General features: G+C 39.4%; 6 protein-coding genes across 12 annotated transcripts; 3 read left to right on the top strand and 3 right to left on the bottom strand.

The window, feature by feature from the left end:
• The first annotated feature begins 183 nt into the window (after nucleotides 1-183).
• On the top strand, nucleotides 184-2,647 carry LOC135618434 (microtubule-destabilizing protein 60-like). The gene is made up of 7 exons (XM_065119303.1): nucleotides 184-292; nucleotides 402-482; nucleotides 1,001-1,120; nucleotides 1,193-1,291; nucleotides 1,399-1,458; nucleotides 1,665-1,759; nucleotides 2,396-2,647. Exons 1-7 carry the CDS (start codon nucleotides 260-262, stop codon nucleotides 2,520-2,522), a joined length of 615 nt encoding a protein of 204 aa, XP_064975375.1. The 5' UTR covers nucleotides 184-259; the 3' UTR covers nucleotides 2,523-2,647.
• Nucleotides 2,648-3,370: 723 nt separating this feature from the next.
• LOC135620215 (reticulon-like protein B2) lies at nucleotides 3,371-5,043 on the bottom strand. Of its 2 annotated transcripts, XM_065122972.1 has the most exons (6): nucleotides 4,954-4,994; nucleotides 4,473-4,815; nucleotides 4,210-4,390; nucleotides 3,976-4,117; nucleotides 3,843-3,912; nucleotides 3,371-3,742 (listed from the first exon to the last, which is right to left on the bottom strand). In XM_065122972.1, the coding sequence occupies exons 2-6, from the start codon at nucleotides 4,579-4,581 to the stop codon at nucleotides 3,573-3,575; spliced, it is 672 nt and encodes a 223-aa protein (XP_064979044.1). In that variant the 5' UTR covers nucleotides 4,582-4,815; nucleotides 4,954-4,994; the 3' UTR covers nucleotides 3,371-3,572. The 2 variants fall into 2 exon arrangements, with proteins under 2 accessions (XP_064979044.1, XP_064979043.1); XM_065122971.1 differs by having other exon boundaries at nucleotides 4,473-5,043.
• Nucleotides 5,044-5,302: 259 nt separating this feature from the next.
• Nucleotides 5,303-9,274, bottom strand: LOC103995753 (uncharacterized protein OsI_027940). Of its 2 annotated transcripts, none has more exons than XM_009416436.3 (6): nucleotides 9,124-9,274; nucleotides 8,008-8,194; nucleotides 7,767-7,917; nucleotides 6,587-6,624; nucleotides 6,440-6,500; nucleotides 5,303-5,661 (listed from the first exon to the last, which is right to left on the bottom strand). In XM_009416436.3, the coding sequence occupies exons 1-6, from the start codon at nucleotides 9,126-9,128 to the stop codon at nucleotides 5,558-5,560; spliced, it is 546 nt and encodes a 181-aa protein (XP_009414711.2). In that variant the 5' UTR covers nucleotides 9,129-9,274; the 3' UTR covers nucleotides 5,303-5,557. The 2 variants fall into 2 exon arrangements, with proteins under 2 accessions (XP_009414711.2, XP_009414713.2); XM_009416438.3 differs by having other exon boundaries at nucleotides 5,303-5,658.
• A 166-nt stretch (nucleotides 9,275-9,440) lies between these two features.
• Nucleotides 9,441-13,267, top strand: LOC103995754 (probable protein phosphatase 2C 3). The gene is made up of 5 exons (XM_065122975.1): nucleotides 9,441-9,830; nucleotides 12,062-12,215; nucleotides 12,290-12,353; nucleotides 12,459-12,566; nucleotides 12,703-13,267. Exons 2-5 carry the CDS (start codon nucleotides 12,151-12,153, stop codon nucleotides 12,829-12,831), a joined length of 366 nt encoding a protein of 121 aa, XP_064979047.1. The 5' UTR covers nucleotides 9,441-9,830; nucleotides 12,062-12,150; the 3' UTR covers nucleotides 12,832-13,267.
• A 257-nt stretch (nucleotides 13,268-13,524) lies between these two features.
• On the bottom strand, nucleotides 13,525-15,007 carry LOC135620214 (glycosyltransferase BC10-like). Its single transcript, XM_065122969.1, has 2 exons — nucleotides 14,513-15,007; nucleotides 13,525-14,237 (listed from the first exon to the last, which is right to left on the bottom strand). Exons 1-2 carry the CDS (start codon nucleotides 15,005-15,007, stop codon nucleotides 13,590-13,592), a joined length of 1,143 nt encoding a protein of 380 aa, XP_064979041.1. The 3' UTR covers nucleotides 13,525-13,589.
• A 142-nt stretch (nucleotides 15,008-15,149) lies between these two features.
• On the top strand, nucleotides 15,150-24,451 carry LOC135620216 (uncharacterized). 5 transcript variants are annotated; one of them, XR_010489659.1, is made up of 7 exons: nucleotides 15,166-16,189; nucleotides 16,360-16,417; nucleotides 16,489-16,613; nucleotides 17,272-17,324; nucleotides 18,161-18,223; nucleotides 23,836-23,914; nucleotides 24,027-24,451. XR_010489659.1 is itself a non-coding variant. In XM_065122973.1 (6 exons), the coding sequence occupies exons 1-5, from the start codon at nucleotides 15,959-15,961 to the stop codon at nucleotides 18,201-18,203; spliced, it is 510 nt and encodes a 169-aa protein (XP_064979045.1). In that variant the 5' UTR covers nucleotides 15,166-15,958; the 3' UTR covers nucleotides 18,204-18,223; nucleotides 22,544-23,828. The 5 variants fall into 5 exon arrangements, 2 of the variants coding, with proteins under 2 accessions (XP_064979045.1, XP_064979046.1); XR_010489661.1 differs by lacking the exon at nucleotides 17,272-17,324 and having other exon boundaries at nucleotides 15,150-16,189; XM_065122973.1 differs by lacking the exons at nucleotides 23,836-23,914; nucleotides 24,027-24,451 and adding an exon at nucleotides 22,544-23,828.
• Nucleotides 24,452-27,819: the final 3,368 nt, after the last annotated feature.

The raw sequence follows: 27,819 nt of genomic DNA, 5'->3' as shown, positions 1-27,819 counted from the left end.
TGACATTGAGGCTTTTGGACCAAAATTTAGTCCCATCTTAAAAAAGTTGGTTTGTTGGCATGTTTTCTTGATGTAAGAATCATAACAGAAGTTTGGTGACATTGGGACCGGGCATTTGGAAAGGTTGAACAATGAATGAGATAATGTAGGAATCGAGAAGGAGGTTGGTGGTGAAGAGGCAATCAGAATGAAAAGTACTTGGAACTGTGTGAAGTAGATAAATAGCTTCACTCTACAGAGGCTTCTCACAGCTACAGAGATGGAAAACCATAGCAAGCTTTGTTCCCCAAAGGTTAAGCTGAGCAATTTACTTGGTTCTTCATCAGAGTCTAAACTTACTGTTATGATTTCTCTTTTGTTTGGTTGATACTAATTATTTGCTGTCTCATCTACTTCTGAAGAACTCCAAGCATGCACACATCTCGGTCAGCAAGCATGGGGCAAGAAACAGCCAAACTCAGCCCTTTAATCTCCACACCGAGGTAGTCTCATTGATTTGTTCACAGTAAAATCATTAGGGTGGTTAAGATTAATCTCTACATTAGTGTTAATCTCAGTGATTAAGAGTGTTTTTTTTTCTTAAAAAAAATAAAAAGAAATTTTCAAGGATCGGTAAACTTTCTTCGATTCCTCTGCTCCTCTTGAAGCTTTCAAGCGATTGAATGATCTTCATCATGAGCATTTATTTTGAACAACATCAAAAAGTTGTTTTTTATGATGATTTGTATGTTAAATATCGGTGCCAATATACTTGGAAACACATTGTTTTCCTGTGTGTTCCTAAAACATGAAAAGAGAGTGAGACAGTAAAAAAAGGGATTTTGTTTGGTAGAAAGAAGTATGTCGAGATTATTTGAAGATATTAATCTTCTTTAATTGTTTGCTATCATTCTCCATATAAAATGAGAGGAACCATGTAAAGTGTTGAGCTTAGTTCATAGTCTCATGTAGTCTTATTGCAGAAAGAACTTAATCTAATGCATCTTGTTCTCCACATTAGCAACGAGGACAGAAGAAGGAACAGGCATTTGTGAAGAGAGTGCAAGAAATGGCTGCTGAAGAAGCCAAGCGCCGGATTCCTGTTGCACAAGGATTGCCATGGACAACAGACAAACCTCAGGTATCCTCCCTCCATAGATCATCTCTGGCTATTCTTGAAGAAATCTACGGTGACACACTGTTTGATCTACAGAGTCTATCAAAACCTCCAGTAAAGGAGCAGACAAAGCCTATTAATATCAAGCTTCATACTGAGCAAAGAGCGGCTCGGCGTGCTGGATATAATTATCTGGTAAATCCTTGTCCACTCCACCAAGAATTCTGAAGAAAACATGCAGTATAGTTGGCTTAGTTCTTCTCTGAGATCTTCTGACCAGTTAGAACACAAGTTGTGTGCAGGTTGCAAGCAAGATTAATTCCTTGGAGATCCTTCGCAGGTTTGAAGAGAAAATTATGAAGGTATATAATCTGCAAAATTGGAGATCATGCTTTAAATACTGGCTTGATACTGGTTTTGATAATCTATACTGAGCCGTACACCGAATTGCACCACTCAGTATTACCAAAAAATGAAAAGAAAATAAAACGATATATCCGAGTGCTACCAAGCTTAGTATTTGTATTTTGAATCATGGTTGTGCTATTGGAGTAATGAGAATTTGCAGGTTATTGAACAAGAGGACATTAAAAATATGAGGAAGGAGATGGTGCCGAAAGCTCAATTGATGCCCTTTTTCGACAGGCCATTCTTTCCACAAAGGTAATGACAAAAGGAATGAATTTGTGCATGATGTAGTCCTTATGTCCGAGAAATGAGTATCTAAATGTAATCTTGCTACGATTGCTAGTATGAATACATACATCTGCAATCATAGCTTCTGCAAACAATTTCAATTTTCCTTCTCTAGCGAGGGGAAAACAACAGTTTGCCGCTTGTAACACCTGATTAAGAGTTACTGAAGGCAACTATTCCAGAATGTTCTATCTAGAATATGAAATAAGCTTCAAAAACTTAATGGATATTAAACTATTCTGCTGTTGGCAATCCAGAAAGACTTTCAGAATTGCTTTCAAGTTCTTCATATATATCTTACAGTCTAAGATAGATTGCAAAGGATTGAGCTGAGATTTGTTCAGATTAGTCTATTTTGCTGTCGATGATCAATAATGACTTTCATAATTATCTTCAAAAACTTAAATTCTTTAACAATCTAAGACAGATTGCAAAGAATTGAGCCAAGATTTATTCTGTAAGATCAATATGTTTCTGGTTTACTATTATCAGAATTTTTTACTTGTATGAGTTTCTGAACATGCAAGGAAGAAAACCACTGATGAAAGCGATTTTGTTGATTGCCTTGATTACTTATTTCTAACTTATATTTGCACTTGGCAGGTCAACAAGACCTCTAACAGTCCCAAGGGAGCCTTGTTTTCATCTTATAAAGCAAAAATGCAGCATCAGTGACCAACCTTACAAGTTTCACAAGTACTTCAACCACAGTATGAAGTCTGTCAAGTAATTGTTGGGATGGGTTCACTAATCTTATTAAATATGTAATGTACAAAGTTTATGTAACTTTTCCTTCGATTATGGAGTCGAAAGAAGAGCATATATCATTCCAAGCAAAAAGTGTTCAAGGAAATGTAGTAGACCACTTCTCGGTCTTGTGATTTCATTTACATGAACAATCGACTTATATATTTCGCCTAATCTGCGAAAGATAATTTTTCAGAAACAAGGATCTTGCAAATGCGAAAAAGTGCAAGCAATATTTAGAGCTCAGATAGCTTGATCCAATGTTTTGAAACAACTTAATTTCTCATGATATCTAAGTTGCTTAAGCAATTTCCAAGAAGAAGTTCTCCATTTCCTTTTATCAGATTACATATTTTATCATTTTCTTATTTCTTTACAACTTTTTCATTTCAAACTCTACATTTTTGCTATGTTACAGTTTTAAACTCCCCTTACTCCAAGGAACATCTAGCTATGTTTCTCTGAATGATTAGGTTTAAAGATCAGATGTAATAGTTCTGAAGAACTCCTCATAGGGAGAGATGTCTTTTATTCAAAAAAAAAAAACAAAAGGATGGCCGAAAGTATAATCTCCCAAAATATAGTTTCCAAACGTAAATTCTCTCCGTTTCTATGGTTTCACCAAAATGTGCTTCTTTTCTAGTCAAAAAAACCTTTTCCCTCATTGTATAGACATCAAAACATCAAACTACAAATGCAAACATCTTAACGTCCCAATTTTTTGGGATTGATAAGGACCATGGTACCTATACCAGAGGGGTACCATCCATGAGTCCGATATAGAGTTGATTCGATACCACTGGCTACAAAACAGTATCGGCTCTGTGCAAAGCAATTTTTTTTTTTTTTTTTTTCAAAGCTTAGCATATACCGGTGTTACCGAGTGTCAATACACCAGCATGACTGATACATGAAACTACTAATATTGGCCAGTATTAATCATTTATTCCTTTTGAACATGGCTAAGGAATTCCATCAGTACATGGAATCTTCAATGAGTTCATGACTTCATATCCTGAAGCAAATGGCAAGATCATTTGGACTTCTTTGCCTTGACAGGGCCTCTTGGGATCTTGCCAAGAATCCTGGAGTCTAGCTTGTGGTAGAATCTCTTCAGATCTTCACTCCCTCTCATTGCTAGATGATCGACTTCATCCTCGTACCGCTCATACAAAGCCGGCAGCGCAAGAACGCACAGAAGACCTGCACATATGGATGCCCACACTGTTAAGAGATCGGCTTCTCGTCGTTGCAATTCTTACCTCTTCGGTTCTTCCGAGTGTAGGATCAGTGCACCGATTACCAAGATAAGCCAGTGTCAAAGAGCTGCAGTAGCTTCCAATTACAGATACAACCCAAAGTGAAGCAATCGCCTGAGGAAGAAGAAGAACATGAGCATGTCGCATTGAGCAGAGTGGAGTGAAGAGTTCACGTACCGAGAGAAATAGCTTGAGATCTTTGCCATCTGCAATGCCAAGGAGGATGGAAGTGAGTCGACTCAGTTTGGCGTGCAAGAAGAAAGCGAGTCCTCTGATGGCTTCCTCTGATAGAACGAGTTCGGGCATCCTCCGAGCATCTCTGCAACACGATGATGAGACCGACCACCGACTGCTTGAGCGAGAAGAAGAAGTAACAGAAGACAGACTACCACTTCAACGAGACGAGATTACCGATGCACAAGAGCTTCAAGATTAGACCAGATGAAGAGCACAAGCATGGCCACGATGGAGATGTGGCACATCAGCGGGAGGAAATGGTACTCCAGCACCTCGAAGAGGAACCATACGAAGGTGGCGCCGGCGACGATTCCTGCCGATAAGTGCTTGTTCCTCCACAGCAAGACGTCAGCAACTACGAGACCATGGATTTGCTTTAGATTAGCAATGCAATGCAATGCAGCATCGATATCGATCCAGAGACACACGATGCACACCTTTTCCTCCACCCAGGCGATCATGGAGGGGCCTCCGGCGGTGGAAGTGGCTTCCGGTGGCGGGCTTTGGCTGCTCGTCGGAAGCAGAATCGAACTTGATTCGCGGCATGGCTGGCTGCCGGACATGGTGTGATGTGTGTCCTTATCAAGAACTTTTGTGGATTCTAATCTTGCCGCCGAAGAGATTGGGAAGGCGAGTCAAGGAATAGATTACGAGGTAAGATGTGTGGAAGTCAGGAGAAGCAAGCATGCATTGCTTCACCCTCGGGAACAGCATCTGCATCGATTTCTCTTGCCCGAGAGCACAAGAAACCACCAAGGTGGGAATTGGATTCCGCTTGGCCTATGTTGTGCACATATATCGTTCAGAATCCATGACAAGTCTTTTTGAGTTCTTGTGTGTGGGTGGGCATAGAATGGAGGATTTTATTGAACTGCCAATCACACAAAATGACATTAATATCAAGATTTGGAATACCACCTGTTATGATGGGGGAAGACAGCTCCATGAACTTGTTTATGACATGGAAGAAGTTGTTCCAACCCTGTAACACAAGTATAGGAAATATTCTCAATCTTGGATCTCTATCAGGTAATGAAATCTGGATCAGTACATTAAGAGTATCCACAAAATGGCAAGCTTAAATCTAAATAAAAACTTCATGGATCCTCATTTGACAATCATATGCTTATCAGGTTTAGAAATTGGAATCTAAATCGATCCAACATGATAAAACCCTAATTTTAGAAGTTTTCCGTATATGACATCCACAGCGGAAAATTATAAGCACTAACATTTCCAGCAACATCAAAGCAAGAAGAAATAGAAGTTCACCAAAGTCAAACACATTTTCTAATTTTAGATAATCCATGAAACTTCGGAGCCCAACAGATTTAGCCACAATGAAAATTAACTACCTTTCCTAATTGAGATATATAATCATTCTCAGCAAAACATCCAACTGCGGTGCACGCGCACACACACCTCACACACACCAAGGAAGCATTAAATTCGTGGTTCGTCAGACCCCCTCAACCACAAGCTGGAACCAAGAGAGCAAGCAATGCTTGATCCAAGGACCTTCTCATGTGCTCGCAGATGTTTCTGTTTTTGCTTCTGAAGAGGCTTCACCGGTTGTCTGCACGTCTCCGGTCTTCTGCACATTCTCAGTTTTCTCTGCTTGCCCTGCTGAACACAAAAAATCAGCACCAGGTCAGAAATAAGGAATCTACATGATTAACATAGCAACTGAGATTTTTTAAGGTCGACATCGGTTGAAAATAATTGAATCTGCAACATAGCCAATATTAAACAAGTTTGGCTGATTTACAATAATCGCCTCCATTAATGAATTGTTGGAAGCTCTTTCTTACACGATGGTCTTTTTGAGAGGAGAAGCAGGGAGGATGGTCTTTTTGAGAGGAGAAGCAGGGAGAATAGAACTGGAACGACGTGAAGTGGAATATCTCATTTAAGTCTGACAAGTACACAATTGGATGCAGAAAAATTGGAAGAAACCAATTCTCTCTGGGATCTTATTTTGCTTGTTCTTTGAAACTGCAGAGATTTGGAGAAGTGTTGAGAACCAGGTCATCCATTTTTTTTTCTTAATTGCCTAAAATTTCTCTTCTCTACATGTAACAAACCAAAAAAGAGAGAAGATTGTGTTTCCCGTCTTCTCTTGCACCCAAACAATAGATGGATGCCCCATAGATCCAGGGAGTACAGGGTGATGAACGAGTACTCTAAACAGGTTACATAAGAATTTGGAGTACAGGGTTTCATTTGGAGTTCATTTGTGAGCATATGTGCCCATAACGATTCCATTATGGGAAGTAATATAAGAATTTAAATAATATATACAACATTAGGACTACTACATATTAGATGTTTAAAGCTAAGAATTACCAAAAAAAGCATGTTCAGTTGGTTAAACAGGAGGCTTTAAGATTTTTTTTCTTTTTACCTTCATCATCACTATCTTCAAAATCGTCATCCATGGCATCACCCCCCATATTACCAAAATTCTGTAGAAGAAATGTATATATAAGAAACCATAATTCAACAGAACAAAAAATTAGTAGGAAGAAGTTTGTATTAGAATAGTCAATACCGAGAAATCCATCCCTCCCAAGTCCAAATCACCGGGACCTGATAATGTGAAAATAACAGATCTTAATCCTCTCAAATGATATACAAAATGCAAAATTCTGCAGCAAATTAAATTTAACCAAAATATGACCACCAATCAATATGCAAATGATCAAATTTGATCTATAGTATTGAAGTAACTGAACCATATCCTGCTTTTCGTTCTCCAAGCATGCATGTCTAAAGGATAATTGCTCATTCTCATTCTTAAGCTGATTAATCAGCAATGCTGAAGAATTGGACGGTTGTTTAGCTCTTCAGACAAACAATTTTTAAAAGATGCAAATCCAACAAAATTTGATTGTTGTTATGACAAAGAGTATGCTAACACAACAATCCATTCCTTCCTGGTGCCTTTGATACAGAAAAAGACCCTAATGATGGATGATCATCAGTTTACTTAGAACTCCAAATTTTCAAAGGTAATGTACATTTCAGAAGTATCACAGTATGAAACGTAATACAAAATTCATGACTTGCCTAGTCAAGGCTCACAAACACTGTCAGAAAGCCTTGGGTCAAGGCATTAAGTAAGCATTCTCAGTAATGTTAGAGAATGCATGTACTAGTACTAGAAACTCTAGCTGGGTTTTCACATTGACAGCAGGAAAATTGTCTAGAGCACGGCCTTTGATTATAATATGAAAAATGTTACTTCGGTTCAAGTTTTTCATGACAACATTTACACATCTGGTTATAGTTAGTAATAAGTGGATTCAGATACCGATCGAACAATATTATCTATAGCGTGCACTTTAATTATAATATGAGACTGCTACTTCAGTTCACATTTTCCATAACGCATTTCCTAATGGCTAGCATAAATAAGTGGATTTAGACATTGGTCGGACCAATACATACCAACCGGTACATGCCAGTCTAACCAAGAACTGTTTTCAGATCATATAGCTTCATATGAATGGATATATATTTGTTATTTCTTCAGAAGATACCGAGTGGTACAAGTTTCTACACTGTCTGATATACTATACTGTACTGGTTTGACCAATTGTCAAAATCAACATCTGATCAAGATTTAAACCACATAAATAAGTACATAAATGATGTGTATTCTATGAATACCATCCTCTTCATGCAACTACAACAAATGGTAGAAATATTAAGACATTAAGGAAGTATACCATCATCATCTTCATCTACCCACTTATCCCAATCAACTTTCACATAGTGAGGAGCCTTTCCATCCCCACGCAGAAGTTTTTTCCACCACCCCTTCTCTGCTTTTTCTACCACACAGAAGATAGACCTGACACCAATATTTATTTTGCTTGCCTGGTAGAAGGCATTATGTAAGCGGGGATAAACATCTGGGAACAAAAAAAATGATGAATCAATTTAAAACAAAAAAAAAGAAAAGCATACCTCTTTATTTACTTTGTCATACAGATCCATTTGTAGCTCATAGGTGTTATTTCCAGCACCAGCAGTGGCAGAAAAAGTGAAACTGCCATCGGGTTCAAGATTAACTTTCACATCTCTTGCATCAGGCAATTGAACAGTGATGTAAACTTTGTCAAGCCTCTGAGCCCATTTAACTTCAGGATGACGACTGAGAAAAGTAGCAAACAACTTGTCAGACAACGTTTAAACAATAAACAATCACAAAGGTGCATGAGACTTTTGAGTCAAATATAAACTAATATATAATCACCTTCAATAAGCATAGAAAAGTACTCATTAAGACATACAGCCATGTTCACGCTAATTCATATACAAGCTTAAGCTAATATATGACCTAAGGTTTATTCATTTTATATTCAAAAACTCTGTCTCATGGGTGGTCTGGTCTAACACCTGAACTAAATGGGGAGGGAAATACACAAACAGAGACTATAATAGAGGACGACCCACATCACTACCATGTTAGATATTTAACCACTGCCAAAACATCCACATCTTAAACTAATAGATGAGAGAGTGTTTATTGACTTATATACTAGTGTAACCAATACAATGTATTAAAAATATTGGTATGACTAAAAAATGAGAGAGTTTCGACTCTCGGGAGCCAATCTTGAACAAAGAGTTCCATCAGCTGTCGCTAGTCACCTTGCTGTGGCATGTAGAACTTGTTCTTGTTGATTTCAACAGTTAGACAGTAGGTACCGGAACCATTCTAGGCCAGCCTTAGCATCACTAAAGGAGATTCCAGTTTCACGTCCACTAATGGGATAAATCGATTTTTTTTCACTGCAAGATTGCAAGTCCATCACGATTTCTAGTGATATTGGCATTACGACGAGCTTCCATTTATTGATTCAGGGAGAGAACAGGTTAGGTCAATAACGCCGTTAGATGATGGTAATACCATATCGTAGATGACCAACAATTATCACTAGAAGCGAACGGCGAAGTAACATGCGGACAGCAGACCAAGGCTTGAAGTCTACGATGGCGGCGGCACCGAGGCTCCCGTGCCGTGCCGAAACCAAAGCCAAGGATGAAGAGAGACTTAGACTTGAAGAGAAAATTGCATACCTCATGACTAAATCACCCTTTCTGCAGCTTCTTCCGTCCGGCGCAAATCTCCAAGCCGACGACGATGACGCCGCCCTAATTGCGCGTCCGAAGTGAGCGAGCTCTGCGAAGGGCCGCTTCGATTCCCTGAACCTTTAACCTCGTTCACATGCACGTGAGTCGCACGTGTTCAATCATCAAGTAAAGAGTGGACATGATCCGACGGTGGTGATTTATCTCATTCTTTTAATTCTTTTTCGAATAAGATTGGAAAACTTATTGATTTTTGTGCCCTCCAATGGTCAAAATGGGGTCAATGCTTTAATAATTGCTCTTCTGTGGAACATAGAAAAAGACAAATCTATCCTTCCCCTTTTGCAGCTGCTGCTGCTGCTGCTGCTGGTCGATGATCTCTTCTTCCTCTGTTCCTCCTCCCTCCACCAGCAACGACCAGATCTGCTCTCGGATCGCTTCGACCCTCCCCTCCCCATGACCCAGAGGGTCGGGGAGGAAGTGGATGGCAGGAGGAGACGGCGAGCGGCGCCCCTGCGGCGGCACAGTGCCGCTGGAGCTGCTGATCGGCGAGCAGGCGAGGACGGAGAAGAGGGAGCGGCCGCGCGTCCGCGTACGGCTGTTCCGCCCAGTCCAAGAAAGGGGAGGACTACTTCATCGTCAGAACCGATTGCCTTGGCGTCCCCGGCGACCCGTCGTCCTCCTCCGTTTTTGCGGTACGTCACCGTCGCCGATCCCCGTCTTTGTCGGGTTCTGATTCACCGTGCTCTTGAATTCGTTGGCCCTGTCGTTGTCATCGCTGATTAGGGTTCTTGAATCACGTTGCTTGCTGAGTTCCTTGGATAACATTCGATCAAGACATCATAGTGACTTGTTGACTAGAATTTGACTAGAATGATCCTTGTCGTTGCTGAGCGAACCAGATCAAGAAGATATATAGATCTACATCAAGAAGCCGCCTAATTAATATCTTTAATCCTTTATACCTGTATGTATCCTTTAATTGACACCGTAGATCAAAAGCATGAGAGCCCCTAGAAAGGCTTTTGATTTCTAAGAACTTCTTGATGAAGTAATAATGGAGCTCTTACGGTAGGCCTTAACTTGATCCTTGTTATCTAATATGTGCAAAATCCTCTCAGATTGAAGATAGTTTATCCTCTTGTTTGGAAATTGTACAACTCCATGTTGGGATTGATTTTGAAGAGCTTATCTTTAAACATCCTGTTTTTACTGATGGATACTGATTATTTTGAAGAAATCAAGCCCTGATCTTAAAATCCTTTCCCTACTTGGTTTCTTCTAGTGCTGAATTGGAATGCTTTGACTATGAGAAATGCACCGGATTGTAGTTAACTTGTTCTTTATTGTCTTGGTTTATGGTAGCAAACTATTGGTTTACGGTAGGGATTTGATAAAAAGGCATATCTAGTGTACGAGGCTACCACCAATGTAGGGTCATATGATTGATTATTGGACAAACATTGGATTGGATTAATGAGATAGGAATCACTCGAGATAATAATATAAATAATTAGAAAATATAAGATATATATTTACAGAACATATCATATCAAAAGGTTCTTTTACCTTCATATTTCATTATGGTACTAATACTTCTCTAGTCACCAGAATAACTCAAACCCAAATAAAAGAAAGATCATTTAAAAAGAGTTTCCGTAGGATTTGAAATTAATAGTAAATCTCATGACACCTTTTTCTATGATAGAATTCCTATTTCTTAAAAGGTTAAGAGTTACTTCTGAACTTTCCCTTTTCTCATCCTATAAACTTTGCTGTCGGTCTCTCTTATTTAGCAGTGGGTGGCAAATGTTTCAACAATAGAGCAGATTGCAAATACAATACAATAACGACAGCAACAATAAAACCGTTAGTCCCAACTATTTGGGACAATTGCAAATGCAATGATTGCAGGAAATAGTAATATCTTCTTCTCCACTTCATAGACATATGCAAACTTTTTTAATGTCTTTCCTCTAACAATATTTTTATTCTCCTTTCCCCCCTCCCACTTTTTTCTCCTTTTATGGCTACCAAGTTGGATAGAATTGGTCGAAAATAACCAACCTCAATTAAATTCAATTGACACAGACCAATTCTGATCAATTTCTAACTATAAGGCTGAGAAATCGAGAAATCATTTGTGCCTTGGATGATACTGATTTGGATTGGAATCCATATCAGAAACAAACAATATTGCAAATTATATATGGTAGTTACAAATATCTATGCTAGTGCACTACATAGACTAAACTTTTCTTTGGTTCTTCTTCGAATTCATGGGTTTGATGGAGTAAAGAAATTGTTGTCTTTTGGCATTCTGTTAAGGGGACACAGTGCTGAATCTTTTTTAATAGAATTTGAACCCAGATCAAGAAGAGCATACAAAATCTTGTGAATTTGATTCTTGACTGAACTACCAATTAAACATTTGTGGACCATGGCAGAAAATATATTTCTTTGGACTTACATTGAATGACTGCTGCTATGCTTTTAAACTACTATACACTGGTCAAATCTTCCCTGCAAATCAATTAAGAATCTTTTGACCCCTATGTTTTAGATGTCATGTCCATAGTGTCTCCATGCAATTTGGCTCATAAGGAATGGAATATGCTGATTACTTGAGTTTTGGATATGAATGAACTTCCTTTTTCTAAAACTTTCTTAAGGTCCTTGATGGGCATAATGGTATTGCAGCAGCAGTATATACAAGAGAGAACTTGTTGAATTATGTAATGATCTTCGCAAGGAAAAGTGGCTTCAAGCTCTACCTTGTGCTTTGGTTGCTGGTTTTGTTAAAACTGATAAATAAATCCAGAGAGAAGGAATGTTTTTACTTCTTTCGTATTTGAGGCATGTTGTTAGATGCTTTTCCAACACATAGGAAGCTGGTTTAAAGAATTTTCTCCATGACTTTTATCAGATGAAACATCTGGAACCACTGTTACATTTGTGATAGTTGATGGATGGGCATCACTGTTGCTTCAGTTGGAGACTCCCGGTGCATTTTAGATGCATGGGAAAGGTTGGCTTCTGCATCGACTGTTTGATCATAGGCTAGAAGAGAATGTTGAAGAGTGAGTTCCTATATCTTGCACCATCATATATCTTTTTCCTCTATCCCATTAAATGTAATTTATGTCATGGACAGGAGGGAACCTGTTACCACCAGTGCCGGTGAACTAGGAAGGCTCAACATTGTAGGTAGTGCTGAGGTGGGTTATTGATTTAATTTTAATTATATAACAGCATCAAATACCTAAAATACGTATTTGCTATGGTAGTTGATGTTCACATTCACAGATTTTGGTCCTTTTCAGATAGGTCCCCTTCCCTGTTGGCCAGGGGATTTATGCCTGTCCAGATCACCAGGGGATGTGGATGCTGGGGAATTTATTATTTCAGTACCTCATGTTAAGCAAGTTGAGGTATTCCATTACTTTCTGTTACATATGTGGATCATAAGGATTCTTCCACATATATCTCGCCACCATCCTTTTGCTGATTTTTCTTAAATCTTTAACTACTTCCCTAGTTGTCATGAAAATCTTATTTTCTTACCAGTTATCAGATTCTGGAGGAAAACTTATAATTGCTTCAGATGGCATCTGGGATGCTTGGACTTCTGAAATGGCTGCAAACTGTTTTTGCCGAGGTCTGGCTTCAGAGCTTGCTGCCAGGCAAAGTAGTTAAGGCGATTACTACCTGAATTTGTCATTTCTGAGATCTGTTGAACCAGCATGGTTTCTTGCTCCAAGCGAAAGCGTATCTGGTCATGCTGGCTCCATCTTCTCCACCGGTTCAAAGCCATGGCAAGGTGCTGTAGCTCCCTCCTCCCTCTTTCCTCACAAACATCCTCATCGTTTTCTTATTTTCCTACTTGTTTGCTGCCATATATTTCTTTTGATGGGCTGCATGATCATTTCATTATATTTGTATTTGCACTAGGAACATGTTTAATGATATGATCGATTGTTTTGTTTTCGTTGTTGGCCTAAATGTCTTTTATTTTGCCCACCTGTTTTCGTTGTTGGCTTTGAACCGAGTGAATGCCAGTTGCAAGCTTCTGTACATTAACATATTGTGACTGCTTCTACTTCTTCTTTAACATGATTATTTTGTTATTCCATTTTGAATGTCATCTTAATTATCTACTCTTCGTAATTGAAATGGCAAGAGTATATATTTTGCATTTCTGTCAAACTTCAATAAATGTTCTTCTTGTTTGTCATTTATTGGTCACATGAGTAAAGTTAGTATTTCTCAAACTAAATTAACACGAATTAGATGTTTTGTTTTTTTACTTTTAACTCTTTATCCTATATTGTGGAGAAGACACTCTTTACTGATACACTCTTAATGAAAGAAAAAGGATCACCCGAACCATGTAAAAACAAACATGACAATGAACTCGATCTTCGCAACACACAACAACATAAAACCACGTCCCCTCAATGCCGATTCCATCTCTTGGCAACATCGGCAATCAACAACAAGCGCCCAAGCGCAGTGGCCTCGAACTTCCTCGCAAACAGGAAGCAGGAGGAGGTAGTCGTCCTGTTGTAGACGCACTTGGAGCCGCTCCTCATCCTCTCCATCAACCCCAGGGAGACATCCCTGCGCTTGTAGGTGGCCGGATGTGAGCCTCCGCGGGACCAGTCCACCCAAGTGACGCTCCTGTTGGCGTTGAGCCCCGGGGCGAGCTTGGCCACCGCCGTGGGCAGGTAGTGCTCGTCCACGTAGCACGGCGGCCGGCAGTGCTCCCGGAACACCGGGTAGTACCGCCGGTCCGACACGATCCCCACGGCCAACCCCCGCTGCACCTCGAACCACTGCGACCCCTTCCGCCACTCCGCCAAGGTGACGGTTGGGTGCATGCGCCGGCTGTACCGCCCGCGGCCGGCCTTCCTGGGGTCGTCGAAGGAGCTGACGAAGCTGAGGGCGGAGCCGATGAGGTAGTTGTAGATGGTGGGGAAGTCGAATAGTGGTATGCACGACTCAGAGAGGAGGACGAAGCGCTCGTTGGAGGCGTCGAGGAGCGCGTTCGCTAGGAGCCGCCGCTCCGCGTCGACCATGCTCGGCCGCCCCCATTCCACCGGCTGTGTCGCAGAGGAACAAAGTGGTAGTGTTTGTCTTCGAGGGTGTCAACTAGAATTAAACGCAGTTTGCCTAAGAAAAAGAGTTTTATGTAACCAGCAAAGTTACCGCCCCCCTTCTCTCTCTCTCTCTCTCTCTCTCTCTCTCTAAGAGAATGTATCAGAAGAAATATATTTATGTACCAGCAAAGGTTCCACTCATGCATGCATGGAGATATCTGCAACAGATGGGTGAACAGATACTATACTGACATGATTAAGGAGCAAATGCAGCTGACCTTGCTTGGTATTCTTCTCCTGTAGAACACCGACTCCTCCGGTGGCTCCTCTTCCAAGTCCGGAGACGCGTGGATGTAGACGGAGAAGAGCCCATCATGCCCTCGAAAGAACCTCTCCCACAACACCCTAAACGGAATCCTCCCCCTCGTCAGGAACATGAACGCCACCTTCGCCTTCCTGCGGCTCTCCACCGCCCGCGGCACCGCCGACGCACGCCGCAGCAGCTCCTCGTCGCTCATCGAGTGCCACAAGCTTCCCCCGGCGTCGGCGTTTCTCGCGGCCTCGTATACCGGGTTGGCAAGAGCGATACCCGTCATGGAGGACTGCAGAGTGTAGGTACCAAAGCAGAGATCTGCAAAGACCAAGGACTTGGCGAAATGAAGGGCGACAAGTGATCCGAAGGCGAAGACGACTAACGAGAAGCAGCTCAGAAGAGTTGCCATAGTGAAGCTCCATTCCCGGAAGCCTCTTCGGGTCTTCGACGTCTCCTTCATCCAACCTAATCTCGCTGTGGCTACTTCAAAGAGGATGGTGTAAGTGTTGTGAGTGCTTGTTTGATGGCTTCTGTAGAAAGAGACGGTGCTCAAAAGGAAGGGAAGCTCAAAATGGTCGAGAAGTCACATGGAGAGCTGTTGGAGAGGTCGGGATTTTAATGGAACATGGAAATCTGTGGTGGGGAACCCTAAAAAAGCTTACTAGGAGTTCAGGGAAAGGGCTCTGTTGTGTGTGGAGAATGAGTGCTTTACATGTCGATGAATGAGAGAGAGAGAGAGAGAGAGAGAGAGAGAGAGAGAGATAATAACTTGTGATTTATGTTGGTGTAACCAACCTGGCAGCCGTGGTCTCGAGGCCAACTCGGCTCGGTTCGGGTTCGGACGACGGGGATCTCCCGGGACGTCCCTCGAGCCCGCGAGGTTGGTCCGATGCGATGGTCCGATCGGGACGGGGTCACCGTTTCCTCCGGGCAGGGACTCGTCATCCGCGCATCTGGCGGGGACCCTCGGCTTCGCACCTGCACAAAGGTCGGGTCGGGAAGCTCGACCCGACCCCTCCAACGATCAAGTTAGACGATGTGAAGGGGGTTTCAGGAGAAGAAGTGTTTTGGTGTGTGTTCTCCCTTTTTCGTTCGGAATGTGAGGGTATTTATAGGGAAGCTTACTGTTGTTTGATGTGCCCGTCTGTAGGAGGCAGGCTGGTAGCATCTGACATGGGCGTTGACGTGACGTGAAGAACCGCGCCTGAGTAGGCATTAATACGCCTCGGTCGGTATTCTAGTTCGGTTGACCGAGTATAGTCGCGTCGATCGAGACGTGAGGCTGACATCAGCCGAGTCTTATCATAACTATAAGAGACTTAAAACATTATATTTTACATTAATCATCCACAGATTTTACGTTTAGGACGGTTCCATGCATTGGGTTTATCCGTACGGCTCGGTCTGAATTATGTGGGCCGTTGGGGGCCTCAATTCCGGTCCGGTCCATATGACACCGAACCAACCACCAAACATAAACGAGGGTTCCTTCGATCGATCGCAACCGGAGTGCAGCAGCGGCATGGCCGGCGACGACCAGGCGGAGGACGCGAGGAGGGAGGCAGCATTGGCCTGTACGCCGCTCTTCCAACCCAACTTCAGGCCTTCCAAGGCCACGCAAGCACAGCTCGACAAGCTCAAGGTGACGATCCTCTTCTCCTCCTCTTCCTGGTCCTCGAGTCGCCGCAGATTTCTTGGGCCCTTCGCGAGAATCGCTCCCGCTCCCATGGGTGGTGCTTGTCACTGTTGGTCGGTCTCGAGATAGCTGTAGCTTTTTCATGCTCTCTAGATTCTGATTGACACATGGGGCAGGAATTACACAAGAAGCGCTTGCAACTCAAAGAAAAAGAAGAGGTGAAAAGATTGAAAGGTACCTTATTGTATTCTTGGATCTTCTGCTGTCGTAGTAATTTGTTGATTCGTGATTTTTAATCCCTTCAGGGAGCTCTCAGCGGCGCGGAAAGATACGTGAGGAGGACACTGATGTCAAGAATAGCACAAATTCTTCAGCAAGTAGTGCTGATGGCAGTTCAAGTGTTTCTCCATTAGAGCAAAGGTCTTGTTTGGTATGTCAAAAACTGCTGTTGCTTCTGTTGATTAGCAATAATATGCAATAGTCATGGAGACTTCTTAGTTCTGGTCTACTGCTCTCACATCTCTAGCCTTGAAAGGTAGAAAATTTTGGTATTAATGTAAATTATTATTCGAGTCTGAAACAAGATTTCTTTAAAAGGATCTGGACCGTGAAAATTAAAAAAAAAATAACCATATGCTTTTATAATCGAATAAAAATGCTTCTGCCAGTTTTCTTTGCCAATCATTGTGATTTTTTTCTCTTTGTACATATTTGACCTTTTCTTTCTGTTTTAACAAAACTTATCTTTTTTTTTTCGGCTGCACAAAAATCAGTGTGCAGAAAATATATAAAATCAGCACAGACAGCTAACAGCATTGATTCTGGCAAAATTATATATCCTTCCCTATGTGCGTGAATTCATTTGAATTTTTGAAACTTGAAGAGGACATACAATCCCTGATGATGTACTATGGTGCTGTTAATTTCGTGTGTAAGCAACATCTCATATTTGTTTACTTAACTCATTTAGAAAAAATTGCTGGTGTTTAGTTTGTTTAAAAAACGAACACATCCAGAATTTGTATTTCTTAAGGAAACTTCACTTCTAAATTATTGGGAAAGTAATTGTGTTCTCTTCATTTAATCAGGATCAGAGAGCTCCCACTTTGGTGTCAAATAAAAGAAGAAAGTTACACTGGGGGTATCATTTTTTCTATAACTACCTGAAGCCTTAAGCATTTATTTCCTGTTACCATTGTTGTATGACTTGTATATCCATGTTTGTGATGTTTGATTATTTCTCAACATTGATATCCTAAACATTGTATTATTTCATAATTTATATTTCATCTTTCATCAACTCATATTACACATTACATATTTTATATGAAGCACTTTATGAAATTGTTTTGGTCATCTGCTTGTAAGTTAGATTTAATAAATGTTGATTACCGGCATTTATATGTTGTTAATGCCCGAAAGTCTGGGATATATTCCCATATTTAAATAAAAGTAGTCAACTGCTTGCAAATTAGATTTATTATTGTTGTTAGTTTCCATTTGTATGTTGCCTACGTCAAAAAGGTATTTTATATATATATATATATATATATATATATATATATATATATATATATATATATATTATTTATTTTATTTTTCTGTTCTTAACAAAACACTATAATTTCATCAACGAAAAATAGTGTGCTTCATGCTGTGCCATCCTTGATGTATTTCATATTTCTCATTTTTCTTATTAATCTAAAATTATTTGTATTCTTATAAACAATTGCATGGACAACAAAATTCACTTTTGGCTTTCTTCATTTTGCCAAATAATTTCCTAAGTGCTGTCACTTGGGATTCCTGAGTTCTTGTGAAGTAAAATTGTTCTGCTAAACTTGGATCCTACATCCACTCTTATAAAACAGATATGACATCCATCCCTTTTAAATCATTTCATCTTTAATATTTTTCTAATAGCAACTTCTTTATATCTGCTAGGAAATTACTTAAGGGTCACTTTCTTTTTGGCAGCCTTGATGCAAAGGAAAGATGGGAAAGAAAGGCAAATATGTGACGAAGACACTTCAGAAACAGGTTTGATTTGAAAAATTAGTTGCTTGAAAATCCGTAGTTAGGAACTTCTAAGAACTGGTAAACTGTTTGAAGTTCCAACCAAGGAAATTTGCTGTACCTGGGTGAAATATATTGTTGATCTTAAAAGAATTTCCTTGATTTTAGTTGCCAACTATTATAATGCTGTTTTAAAAGAATTTCTCTAGATTGAAAATGAAAAGCCTTCCAGAGCTATCAACGAAAAGTCTAGACTATGAAATGAAGTAACTTTATTATAATAAAAGTAGTAATGTCATCCAAGCATAGACCTTAAGGCCTTACCAGCATCTATCTATCCCTTTGAGGGGCTGCTATTACCTTAAAACCTGTGATCTAACTACAGAGCCACTCTATCTTGTCTCCTTTTTGGGCTAGAAGAAGCATTCCTAGTCGTTCTTGTCTTCTTCAATGCACTCCTACTGGGATTAGGACTCTGCAGTCCTGTTGTAACTGGGCTTGAAACTTTGCTTAATTGGTTTAGGAGTCCATTTAAAGCCTTTCCAAATCCATCCGATCCATTACGTCAAAATAGGCATTGTTAGCCATCAAGTCAGCAGCCAGATCTGATCCCAAGTCATGAGCATTGGCATTGGCGGCCCTAACAGAAATAGGGTTAGCTAACTTGTGTAGCTTTCTACAGAGCTGAATAACCCCATATGGCCATTTCTTGGTCAGATATGGTTTGGTTAGACTCTAGTCCAATTTAAGTGTGAATTGCTTCATAACAATACAATGGTCCACTCTTCAGAGTTACCGTCTGCAAATGAAGTGTCAATATTGCACTCCTCTAATAAATGAGATCAATTGTTTCATCCTCATTGAGATGTCCCAAAAAGTAATACTTCAAACTTTTGTGTTTATCATTTCCATTCCAAACAAGATTTTTGGAAAGTTTGTTTGCTGAAAATGTGTCACAATAAATTGGAGTGGGTCATTGTTTAAATTGTATTTTTTATATCAAATAGCTTGATGTGCACATAATTTTGCAGTTACAAACTATGGCCTTGTTAGTTACTCAACTAGCAACATATTCTAATGTGCTTCATCGATCATCTGGATCTCATGTGTAACCACTATTTATAAAGTCAAACCTGAAGCATGGTGGAAACAAATTGGGATATGCATCATGATATTTGGAACAAGGCATTTGCTCACACTTCAACTTCTAGATCAATGCACTTACTTCTAGATCTCTTGAATGCACTAGAGATTAACTTGATATTTCTTGTTTTATAACTCAATGGACACAATAAAAAATTTTGGTGATGTATTCATCAGTCATCTGTCACCTAGGTAGACCATGTAAGAATTGATATTTTTTTATCACAGTTCAATTTGCTTGACAGTGTCTATGCTGATGAATTGTGTGTTGATCCAGTATCAAATAATATAGTGAGAGGCCAACATTTTATTTATGCAGTGAATTTATGATGGAAAATAGATAACCATGTCCTGTGACTCTTGTCATATCATACAGTGAGATTTTTGATACTTAAGATGGTGGAGGTGCTAGATTGTGGTTGAAGGTCTCTTGAATCTTGATCATCTTCCACGTCTTCATTGATTATGACCATTAAGTTGTGTGACTTGCACCTGTGTCTAGGAATCCATCTTTTGTTGTAGTGAAGCAACGCCCTTAAGCCACCACTCTAATTCTGTTGTAGATATTGTTATTGCTATTTGTTGGCCTGAGCAAAGTTGTTGATGCCACTTTTGAGGAAACTCAACCCTTGCCAGCAAGCAAGTCATTGGTGCTGGAACTTCTAAAAGTGTTTATGACCGCATGGTCATAATCAACTTCATTTAATTTAAAAATTATGTGACATCATTTGAAACTACATCAGGTAGGCTTTTCAAGAACTGTTGCCTCATCAAAATAGTTGTATCAATGGTTTTGTAGTTAGCATGTCTTTTAACAATCATGGTTCAGATCCACCAATAGTTTATTTTATCAATTATTAATGAATGATTCACATTAATTAACATATTGAACTCGGTCAGAACTAGTTGATGTTATATGTAGTTGTGTTATGTAGTGTAAGGTCATGCCCATTGAGTTTCTCCCATGTGGTAGACCCAGAACAACATCCAGACATTCTGAGCTCCAAAATTTTTGAACATTTGAGAAAGGTAATTGATTCCTTAAAAGATGGGATAAACTACCTAGAAGTACATTTATATCAAGTAATGTTTGCTTCTGAAGTTCCTCTTGATATTCTACCGGTGATCCCTTTGAGGTCAACATATGCATCACCGCTTCATAATTTACCATATGGAAGGTATCAAATCATATCATTATAGCCTTTGTGAGGTGAACCCATGATAGTTTTCCTGCTTGAGCCAAGTAGTACCACACCAAGTCATTGCTTCTTTAGGTGGGAAGATACATATTTGCTTCTTTAGGTGTGGTCATATAGCAAAAAGTTTGCTTGATGTGTGAGATTTAGTTCGTCAGATCATTGCAATCAGCTCAAAATTTTGATTTTACCAGTTTGGTGTTCAGGACCAAGATATTGAGATTGTTGATTTGGACCACTAGAGGGATGTAATGTCATCGATTTGGTGATAGCAATTGATTGTTTTGTGGCATCAACAAGTAGGGTGGCACTTAAGCATATTGGCCAGTGAAAAGCTCTAGTGATAGTAGGTGTCAAAGAATAGTTCAGCCCTCCCCTGATGGTGCTCTCGGTTGGCAGAAATTGCTGATAACCCCAAGATTTGCTTGATTTTGTTGTTGGTACTGCAATATGTGGTTGTTGAGCATGATTTGATTGTTTCCACATTGATGTAATTTTGATCCTGGTCACGTAAGAGATGATACGGACATTGCCAACTTGTCACAGGGATTGATGGTGTGACTGGCCCATTATGAGAATGCCATATTGGCTGATCACGGCAGGGAGGTTCATAGGCTATATATGTTGATATGTGATGTTGCTTGGGATGCGTCAACATCCATGGTTTCATATCTGTTGTTTGTCTTAGCTTTTTCTTTGTTGATGCTTTACTCAATTGACACAAAAACTTAATCAGTATTGTGAGTAGTGTTCTCACTAACTAGATTCGGTGAAGACTATAGTATAGCAATTATGATATGATTACACTTGTTAGTTCTTGGAGGCTGTCATTCATGTGCTTGATCTTGTAGGAAAACTTGGTCTTGAATGTTTGGAGTATTGCTTTCACTAAAGTTTTCTCCTTGCCTTCCATCTTCTCTTCTACCTTGGTCAAGATGGCTGTAAGCCTAGGTGATTCATCTTCGATTATCTCAGCATTCATTGAAGACTTCTCCATGGATAACATCATAGAATCATGTGAGATTAATCATAGAATTCAGTCTATTCTGATACCAAAATATTAGAATGTTAACGTGTGTTTCCCTGATTCAAAGAAAATAAGAAGCCTCCCAAAACCATTTACCAGAAGACAACTATGAAATTGTAATAATTTTTCTCAATATTAGTAAAGGGATCATCCAAGCATAGACTTAAGGTCATTTAAACAATTTATGTTTTTAGCACAACTATTATACCAAAACCCCAAATCTGACTAGAAAACTAACTAGTCCAAGAACTTCTATTTCACCCATAAAAATATAAAAATAGCATAGTGATCATTGCACTACAGTGTTACCACAGTACTGCCATAGTATCTTCCCCTCTCCTCTTCCATGTGGGTTAAGAGAAGATTGCCCAGCTGCCTTACCTCTTTTGGTGCAGTCCTAATGGGATTAGGACTCTTGTTTGACTTCCAACTTGCTCTAGTCTACTATAGTTCTATTGTAACTGGGTCTGGCACAAGTATCCTTTGACCATATAGAACATTTCCTAATCTTCCATTGCACTCTGCATCACCTCCAGATCAAAATAGCCATCGTGTAGTAACCACACCCATCATGGTTAAGAGAAGATTGCCCAGCTGCCTTACCTCTTTTGGTGCAGTCCTAATGGGATTAGGACTCTTGTTTGACTTCCAACTTGCTCTAGTCTACCATAGTTCTATTGTAACTGGGTCTGGCACAAGTCTCCTTTGACCATATAGAACATTTCCTAATCTTCCATTGCACTCTGCATCACCTCCAGATCAAAATAGCCATCATGTAGTAACCACACCTATCATGGTCAACTCTATGGGAAATAGGGCTGGCTGCCACATGCATCCTTAACAGTGTTGGAGTCCCATCGATTATCTATACATGTTCTGTTTGGGTCCAAGTTTCTTAACAGTGATTATTGAAGCGAATAAGTTTTGTTGGAGATCCTTTTTTTTTTTGCTATGTTGAATTCATAAACTTGCTGCCAGGTTTGAAGGCTCTGGTCAGGTTGATAACGACCAATAACAATTGCCTCATGATTCAAGGATGACATGTTCTGTCATGGAAATTGGAGGAACATGGAACCTGCTTGCTTCCTATATATTTTGTTGCCGCCAATAGATAAAGAAGATGGATGAGCTCATGAGCTATTACTTTGTTATTTTAATTTTTATCTATTTTTGTTGTTTCTTTTTGTGTTTTATTACCAGATAATGTGGGTGCATTTTCTTTATGCTCAAAACAAAAGGAACCATGTCAGTCATGATGCTAGACATAATTTTGTATACAACCTTGCTCTGTCTGCTTTAGACAAATCAGAAATCTCATTCTTCTCTGCTGTTCCGATATAAATTCATGGGTAATAAAAGATTCGGGTGCCATCAAAGTGAACATAATTTAGTTACAAGAAGCTGGGATATGCTTGCCAGCATGATTATGATGATTCTGATGGTTTTAGTTTAGTTAGAACTGTTCATCCTAAAGCGAAGTTGAAAATTGCTAGTCTGAGAAGATATCTTCAGTGTAGTTACATGTCATTGCAGGATCCATTTAAACTTTTGTTAGGTGAAGTTAAAGCCATATACATCTCTAGGAACTTCTTAAAGATAGCTTGAATGATTCAGATCAGAGTACTTGTAATATTTTGCTACAGGAGGAGATATATCTAAATGTTTCTTTTTCTTTCTTTTGTCTTACATCATAAGGTTAGCCAAGCTAGTATGAGGTGCTTGTAGAGTGTAACATCATGCCACCAAAAGGATTTAGGGTCCACAAGGACCACATTAGGCTGCATATGATAGAAGCTGCATGACATGTATTCAAAATTTTTTGTTGGAACTGACCTGTATGTGGCATGACTCACAAATTCCCACTTGTATACAGCAGCTGCAAATGCTGTAGGCAGCATGCTTAATGTTGTATGTCCCTTGTGTGTGTCATGAGCAAAAGAAAACTTTTGTGATATGAAGCAAGCATGTGATGTCAGGAAATTATCTGCATGTTACTGAGACATGCTGCCTTATGTTTGGCATGGATGACAGATATCTTCTCTTATCATGTTAATAGGCTGTCATTTATCTGTTAAATCTAATATTGATGTGCAGTGGTTTTGAATTTAATATTTATGTAGTAATTATGTTATTCTAATGATAGTCAAAACTAAGCAACCGAATTCTGTTGACACTACATTAATTTCAGTTTATCTGTAGAGTGAGCCTTGATGTCTAGATTAAAATATCTTTTTTCTGGGGCTTTTGTGATATCTTTCTGTTTTTTCCAGTATGATAACTTGGGAGGATTATTTCAATCTAATGCTTGGATCCCAAAAGTGGGGCTGTGCATGATTTGTGGTGTCACTGGTAAACACATTTCTTTCAATAATCAATTCTGTCTGATTAGATGAAAGAAAAGCAACAATGGTGGATTGACAATTGGACCATTCACATGACATGAGATGATAACTTGGTGCAGACACATCATGCAGCAAATCTAGTGCAAGGTGGTGCTCAGACCAATTGCAGATAATATTCCTGGGGACAAGTATCCTTCAGTGGATAAGTTGTCTCAAACATCCTGGAGTGCCATTGCCAGATCATTCAGACATTATCAGTGAAGAAGCACTTGGAAGTGATCAATCCTTTTTTGAGTGGGACCACCCTCCCCACCTGACTTGAGAGTTCAAGAAATCACAATAAGACATTGTGCCCAGTCTTTGATCTGTTACTGTTGTTCTGGATACTTTTCCCCCCTTATGTCAGTGAATGATGATAATGACATACTGTTGGTATTAGTATTGTCATGACTATTTAGGATCGATTATATAGATCTTTAAGTAATATTCTTAAAGAGCAATTGAATCTTGTTTTGAGGCTAGAATATGGATGATCCAATCTTCAGTTCCACTTGGCCACTACAATGTTATGTAAAGGCAAAGGTTCTAATGGATAAATCCTTTGAAAAGTCATCTTCTAATTGATCCATATGGTCAAAGGGTAGAACAGATAAGAACCACATAGCTCCAAAAGTGCAGGTGCATTCTGAGCCAGCAACAATTTCCATTCAATGGGAAACACAGCTCAGTGGCCATTTGGTGAAGCAATGTGGCCTTTCAGAGATTCAAGTGGTCACAGTGAAAAACTTTAGTTCAGATGATGATGATGATGAAAACAACTGCAAAGCTGTTGCCTTAGTGGCCTATTCCCACCTGAACATCATCATACATACAAGTCATCATATTTTATGTGAAGTTGGTGTTTCTTCCAACTTATTTGGCTGGCAGACCTATCAATTGCTGCATGCCCTACTTGTTCAATGACAAGGACCACATGCCAATCCACTGGTACTATAAAAAGTTCTTGTGTGATTGATGTTTTGCATCATTGTCAGATCTGGATCCCTAGCTTGGGCCCCTCTCTCTCTCTCTCTCTCTCTCTCTCTCTCTCTCTTAATCAACCTTGAGCTTGAATCAATTGACATTGAAGGAGTGTTCTCATGTCTTTGTTCTCATCCAAGAGGATCAGTCATGTCAGTCAAATACTTTAGGAAAAAGCATAATGGTATTATTGCAGAACTTATGTTGCCATTCATCTTCTTTTTTCACATATTTGCCAACCAAATAACATAAAGTGCTATGTTTGTCATTATATTCTGTTTAAAGTATATATGTCACTTCAACATTGGTATCAGTCCATGTGTTCAATCATCTTCTTTTTTCACATATTTGCCAACCAAATAACATAAAGTGCTATGTCTGTCATCATATTCTGTTAAAAGTATATATGTCACTTCAACATTGGTATCTGTCCATACATGTTTAGATAAGTTTTGCCTACATTATTGACACAATCATGAGTTACATTTTAACTTTATATATTTGGTTAAGTTAAACATCTTGTTTAACTTTACCTACGTATTCTTTTTCCTAACTTCACCTTTGTCATCTCCATATGAATAAATATAGTTGAACATTGTTTAACACTACTGTTAAACTTTTTGAAATATTTTATCTGATAACATTACTTACTCCTGTCTCACCTGAGTCCAAATTAACTTATCCACCTGATAAAGTACTTGAAACACATGCATCCTAAGTTTAACTTGATCACATGTATGGTGAAACATTAATGTATTTTCAGAAAATATATGACAAATATATATATATATATATTTTGATGGCCTAAGAAGTTCTTCTTTCTAACAGAAACAAATTCTTAGCACAATTCATTTGTAATCAAGTAGGTAAAATACATAACTGAAGAAAATATAGGGCAAATTACAGTGACTTTCTCACATGTTAGAAGAGCAACATAACCACGAGTTAAACTGTCCAAAATTGGACAAGCAATCTTGGGTGACACATGACATGTCCATCTTCTCCTAAGAAAATACTACTTCATGAAGGTCTTTATACAAAAAGATTTATATACCTAAAAAGAGTCTTGTTATAGAAAAATAGCATTGATGTATTGGTTAGTCTGATGTGGTTTGAACCCATATGCATACGATTGTCCAGTGCATTTAGAGATAACACATGTACAAAGATCAAGGTCGAGAGAGGTTTCCTAATATGATTCACTCAAGTTAGTAATCCAAAATCCTCAAATATTGATTCGAGTAGTTCAAATAAGTCCTTTGTAGTTTAAGATGTCTTTTTGTACCTTAAGAGATGAGAATAATATTTGTAATTGTCCATCGTAATGAATAATCCTTGTCATAATGGATGAGAATGAAGTTTGTGATTATTTTTCTTACCATAATGGATGAGAATGAAGCTTGAGTTTACTTACTTTGAATCTTTATCTATATAGGCATATGGGTGGAGAGTGACTTGGATCCCATGTGACAATCACGTGTTAGTTGACATTATATTCCCTATCATTTATTCCTCCTGAAGGTATGCTTTGGGAGTCCTTGTGAGAGGGGCTTGAAGTAAGTCGTTTAGTTTATTTATCATGGGAGCGTCCGAGACCTCCTATTGCGAGTCGAGCTTTTTCATCTCACACATCTTAAACATATTTTACCTTGTGCTTCTACTATAGTAGATTTCTATTGTTGTAGGTTGGGTTCTCTTGACTCATATGTCTCGAGCATATTTTGTCATATGCTTCCACCGTAGCAAATTTCTTCATGTTAGTTGGGTTTTCTCGACTCATATGTCTCGGGCATATTGGCTTATGCCTCTACCGTGATGGATTTTTTTCAAGCTGGTCGAGTTTTCCTAACTTATGCGTCTTATGTATATTTCGCTCTACACTTTTGCTATAGCAGATTTTTGCTGGTGTAGGTCAAGTTTTTTCGACACATGCTTAAAGCACATTTTGCTCTATACCTCCGTTATAGCGAATTTTTTCATGAGAATCAAATTTTCTCGACTCATGCATCTCCGGCACACTTTACCTTGTGGCTCTACCATAGTATTTTTTTCTTTATGTCGGTCAGAATTTTTTGACTCGTGCATCTCAAGCACACTTGGTCTTATGCATATGTTATAGCGGATTTCTCTTCACGAGGGTCAGGTTTTTCCTACTCACACATCTCTAGTGCATTTGGCTTTATGTCTCTATTGTAGTAGATTACTTTTCATGTGGGTTGGGTTTTCTCGACTCATACGTCTCTGGCACAATTGGCCTCGCATCATCGTGACGAATATACCTTAGTGCGGGTTGAGTTTTCTGACTCACATACCTCGGGCACATGTGGCCTTGCACCCTCCACCGTAGTGGATTTCTTTTCATGCGGGTTAGGTTTTCCTAACTCATATATCTCGGGCACATTTGGCCTCACGCCTCTATCATGGTGGATATATCTTGGCACGAGTCGGGGTTTCTCGACTCATGTCTTGGTCACATTTGGCATCGTACCTCCATCAAGACGGATATATATTAGCATGGATTAGATTTCATAGCACATGCCTCGGGCACATTTGGCATTGTGCCTCTACCGTAATGGATTTCTCTTTAGCATGTTAGATTTTTCAAACTCATGCATCTCGTACGTATTTGACCTTGTGACTCCGTCATGGCAAATATATCTTGGCAGGAGGCGAGTTTTCCAACTCATACGCCTCATGCGTATTTGATCTTGTGCCTTAACCATAGTAGATTTTTCTTCACATGGGTTGGGTTTTCTTAACTTATGTGTCTCTAGCGCATTTGATCTTGCATCTTCACCTAGCAGATCTTACATCTTAGCCTTTCACCTCTACTATAGCAGTTTGAGCGAAGCCATTAAGCTCAATGATATAGTGCTCTCAAGAGGTGTAGCC

This window comes from Musa acuminata, chromosome BXJ2-8 (assembly GCF_036884655.1).
Source record: "Musa acuminata AAA Group cultivar baxijiao chromosome BXJ2-8, Cavendish_Baxijiao_AAA, whole genome shotgun sequence".
NCBI classification, from domain to species: Eukaryota; Viridiplantae; Streptophyta; class Magnoliopsida; order Zingiberales; family Musaceae; genus Musa; species Musa acuminata.
This window is presented reverse-complemented; position numbering and strand designations above follow the sequence as displayed.

Bases quoted from the DNA above. Each gene is read 5' to 3' on its own strand.
- LOC135620214 (XM_065122969.1), bottom strand. From the start codon at position 15,007: ATGAAGGAGACGTCGAAGACCCGAAGAGGCTTCCGGGAATGGAGCTTC. The intron at 14,238-14,512 runs GTCAGCTGCATT...TCTGCGACACAG, and splicing joins GGAGAAGAATACCAAGCAAG to CCGGTGGAATGGGGGCGGCC.
- LOC135618434 (XM_065119303.1), top strand. From the start codon at position 260: ATGGAAAACCATAGCAAGCTTTGTTCCCCAAAG. The intron at 1,121-1,192 runs GTATCCTCCCTC...TTTGATCTACAG, and splicing joins GGACAACAGACAAACCTCAG to AGTCTATCAAAACCTCCAGT. The intron at 1,292-1,398 runs GTAAATCCTTGT...AGTTGTGTGCAG, and splicing joins GTGCTGGATATAATTATCTG to GTTGCAAGCAAGATTAATTC.
- LOC135620215 (XM_065122971.1), bottom strand. From the start codon at position 4,581: ATGCCGCGAATCAAGTTCGATTCTGCTTCCGACGAGCAGCCAAAGCCC. The intron at 3,913-3,975 runs GTACGTGAACTC...CTTCTTCCTCAG, and splicing joins ATCTCAAGCTATTTCTCTCG to GCGATTGCTTCACTTTGGGT. The intron at 3,743-3,842 runs GTAATCGGTGCA...CCATATGTGCAG, and splicing joins TTTGACACTGGCTTATCTTG to GTCTTCTGTGCGTTCTTGCG.
- LOC103995754 (XM_065122975.1), top strand. From the start codon at position 12,151: ATGCATGGGAAAGGTTGGCTTCTGCATCGACTGTTTGATCATAGGCTA. The intron at 12,216-12,289 runs GTGAGTTCCTAT...TGTCATGGACAG, and splicing joins CTAGAAGAGAATGTTGAAGA to GAGGGAACCTGTTACCACCA. The intron at 12,567-12,702 runs GTATTCCATTAC...TTTTCTTACCAG, and splicing joins CTCATGTTAAGCAAGTTGAG to TTATCAGATTCTGGAGGAAA.
- LOC103995753 (XM_009416436.3), bottom strand. The intron at 6,625-7,766 runs GTATACTTCCTT...TCACATTATCAG, and splicing joins GGTAGATGAAGATGATGATG to GTCCCGGTGATTTGGACTTG. The intron at 6,501-6,586 runs GTATTGACTATT...TTTCTTCTACAG, and splicing joins TGGGAGGGATGGATTTCTCG to AATTTTGGTAATATGGGGGG.
- LOC135620216 (XM_065122973.1), top strand. From the start codon at position 15,959: ATGTGGGCCGTTGGGGGCCTCAATTCCGGTCCGGTCCATATGACACCG. The intron at 16,190-16,359 runs GTGACGATCCTC...CACATGGGGCAG, and splicing joins CACAGCTCGACAAGCTCAAG to GAATTACACAAGAAGCGCTT. The intron at 16,418-16,488 runs GTACCTTATTGT...TAATCCCTTCAG, and splicing joins AGAGGTGAAAAGATTGAAAG to GGAGCTCTCAGCGGCGCGGA.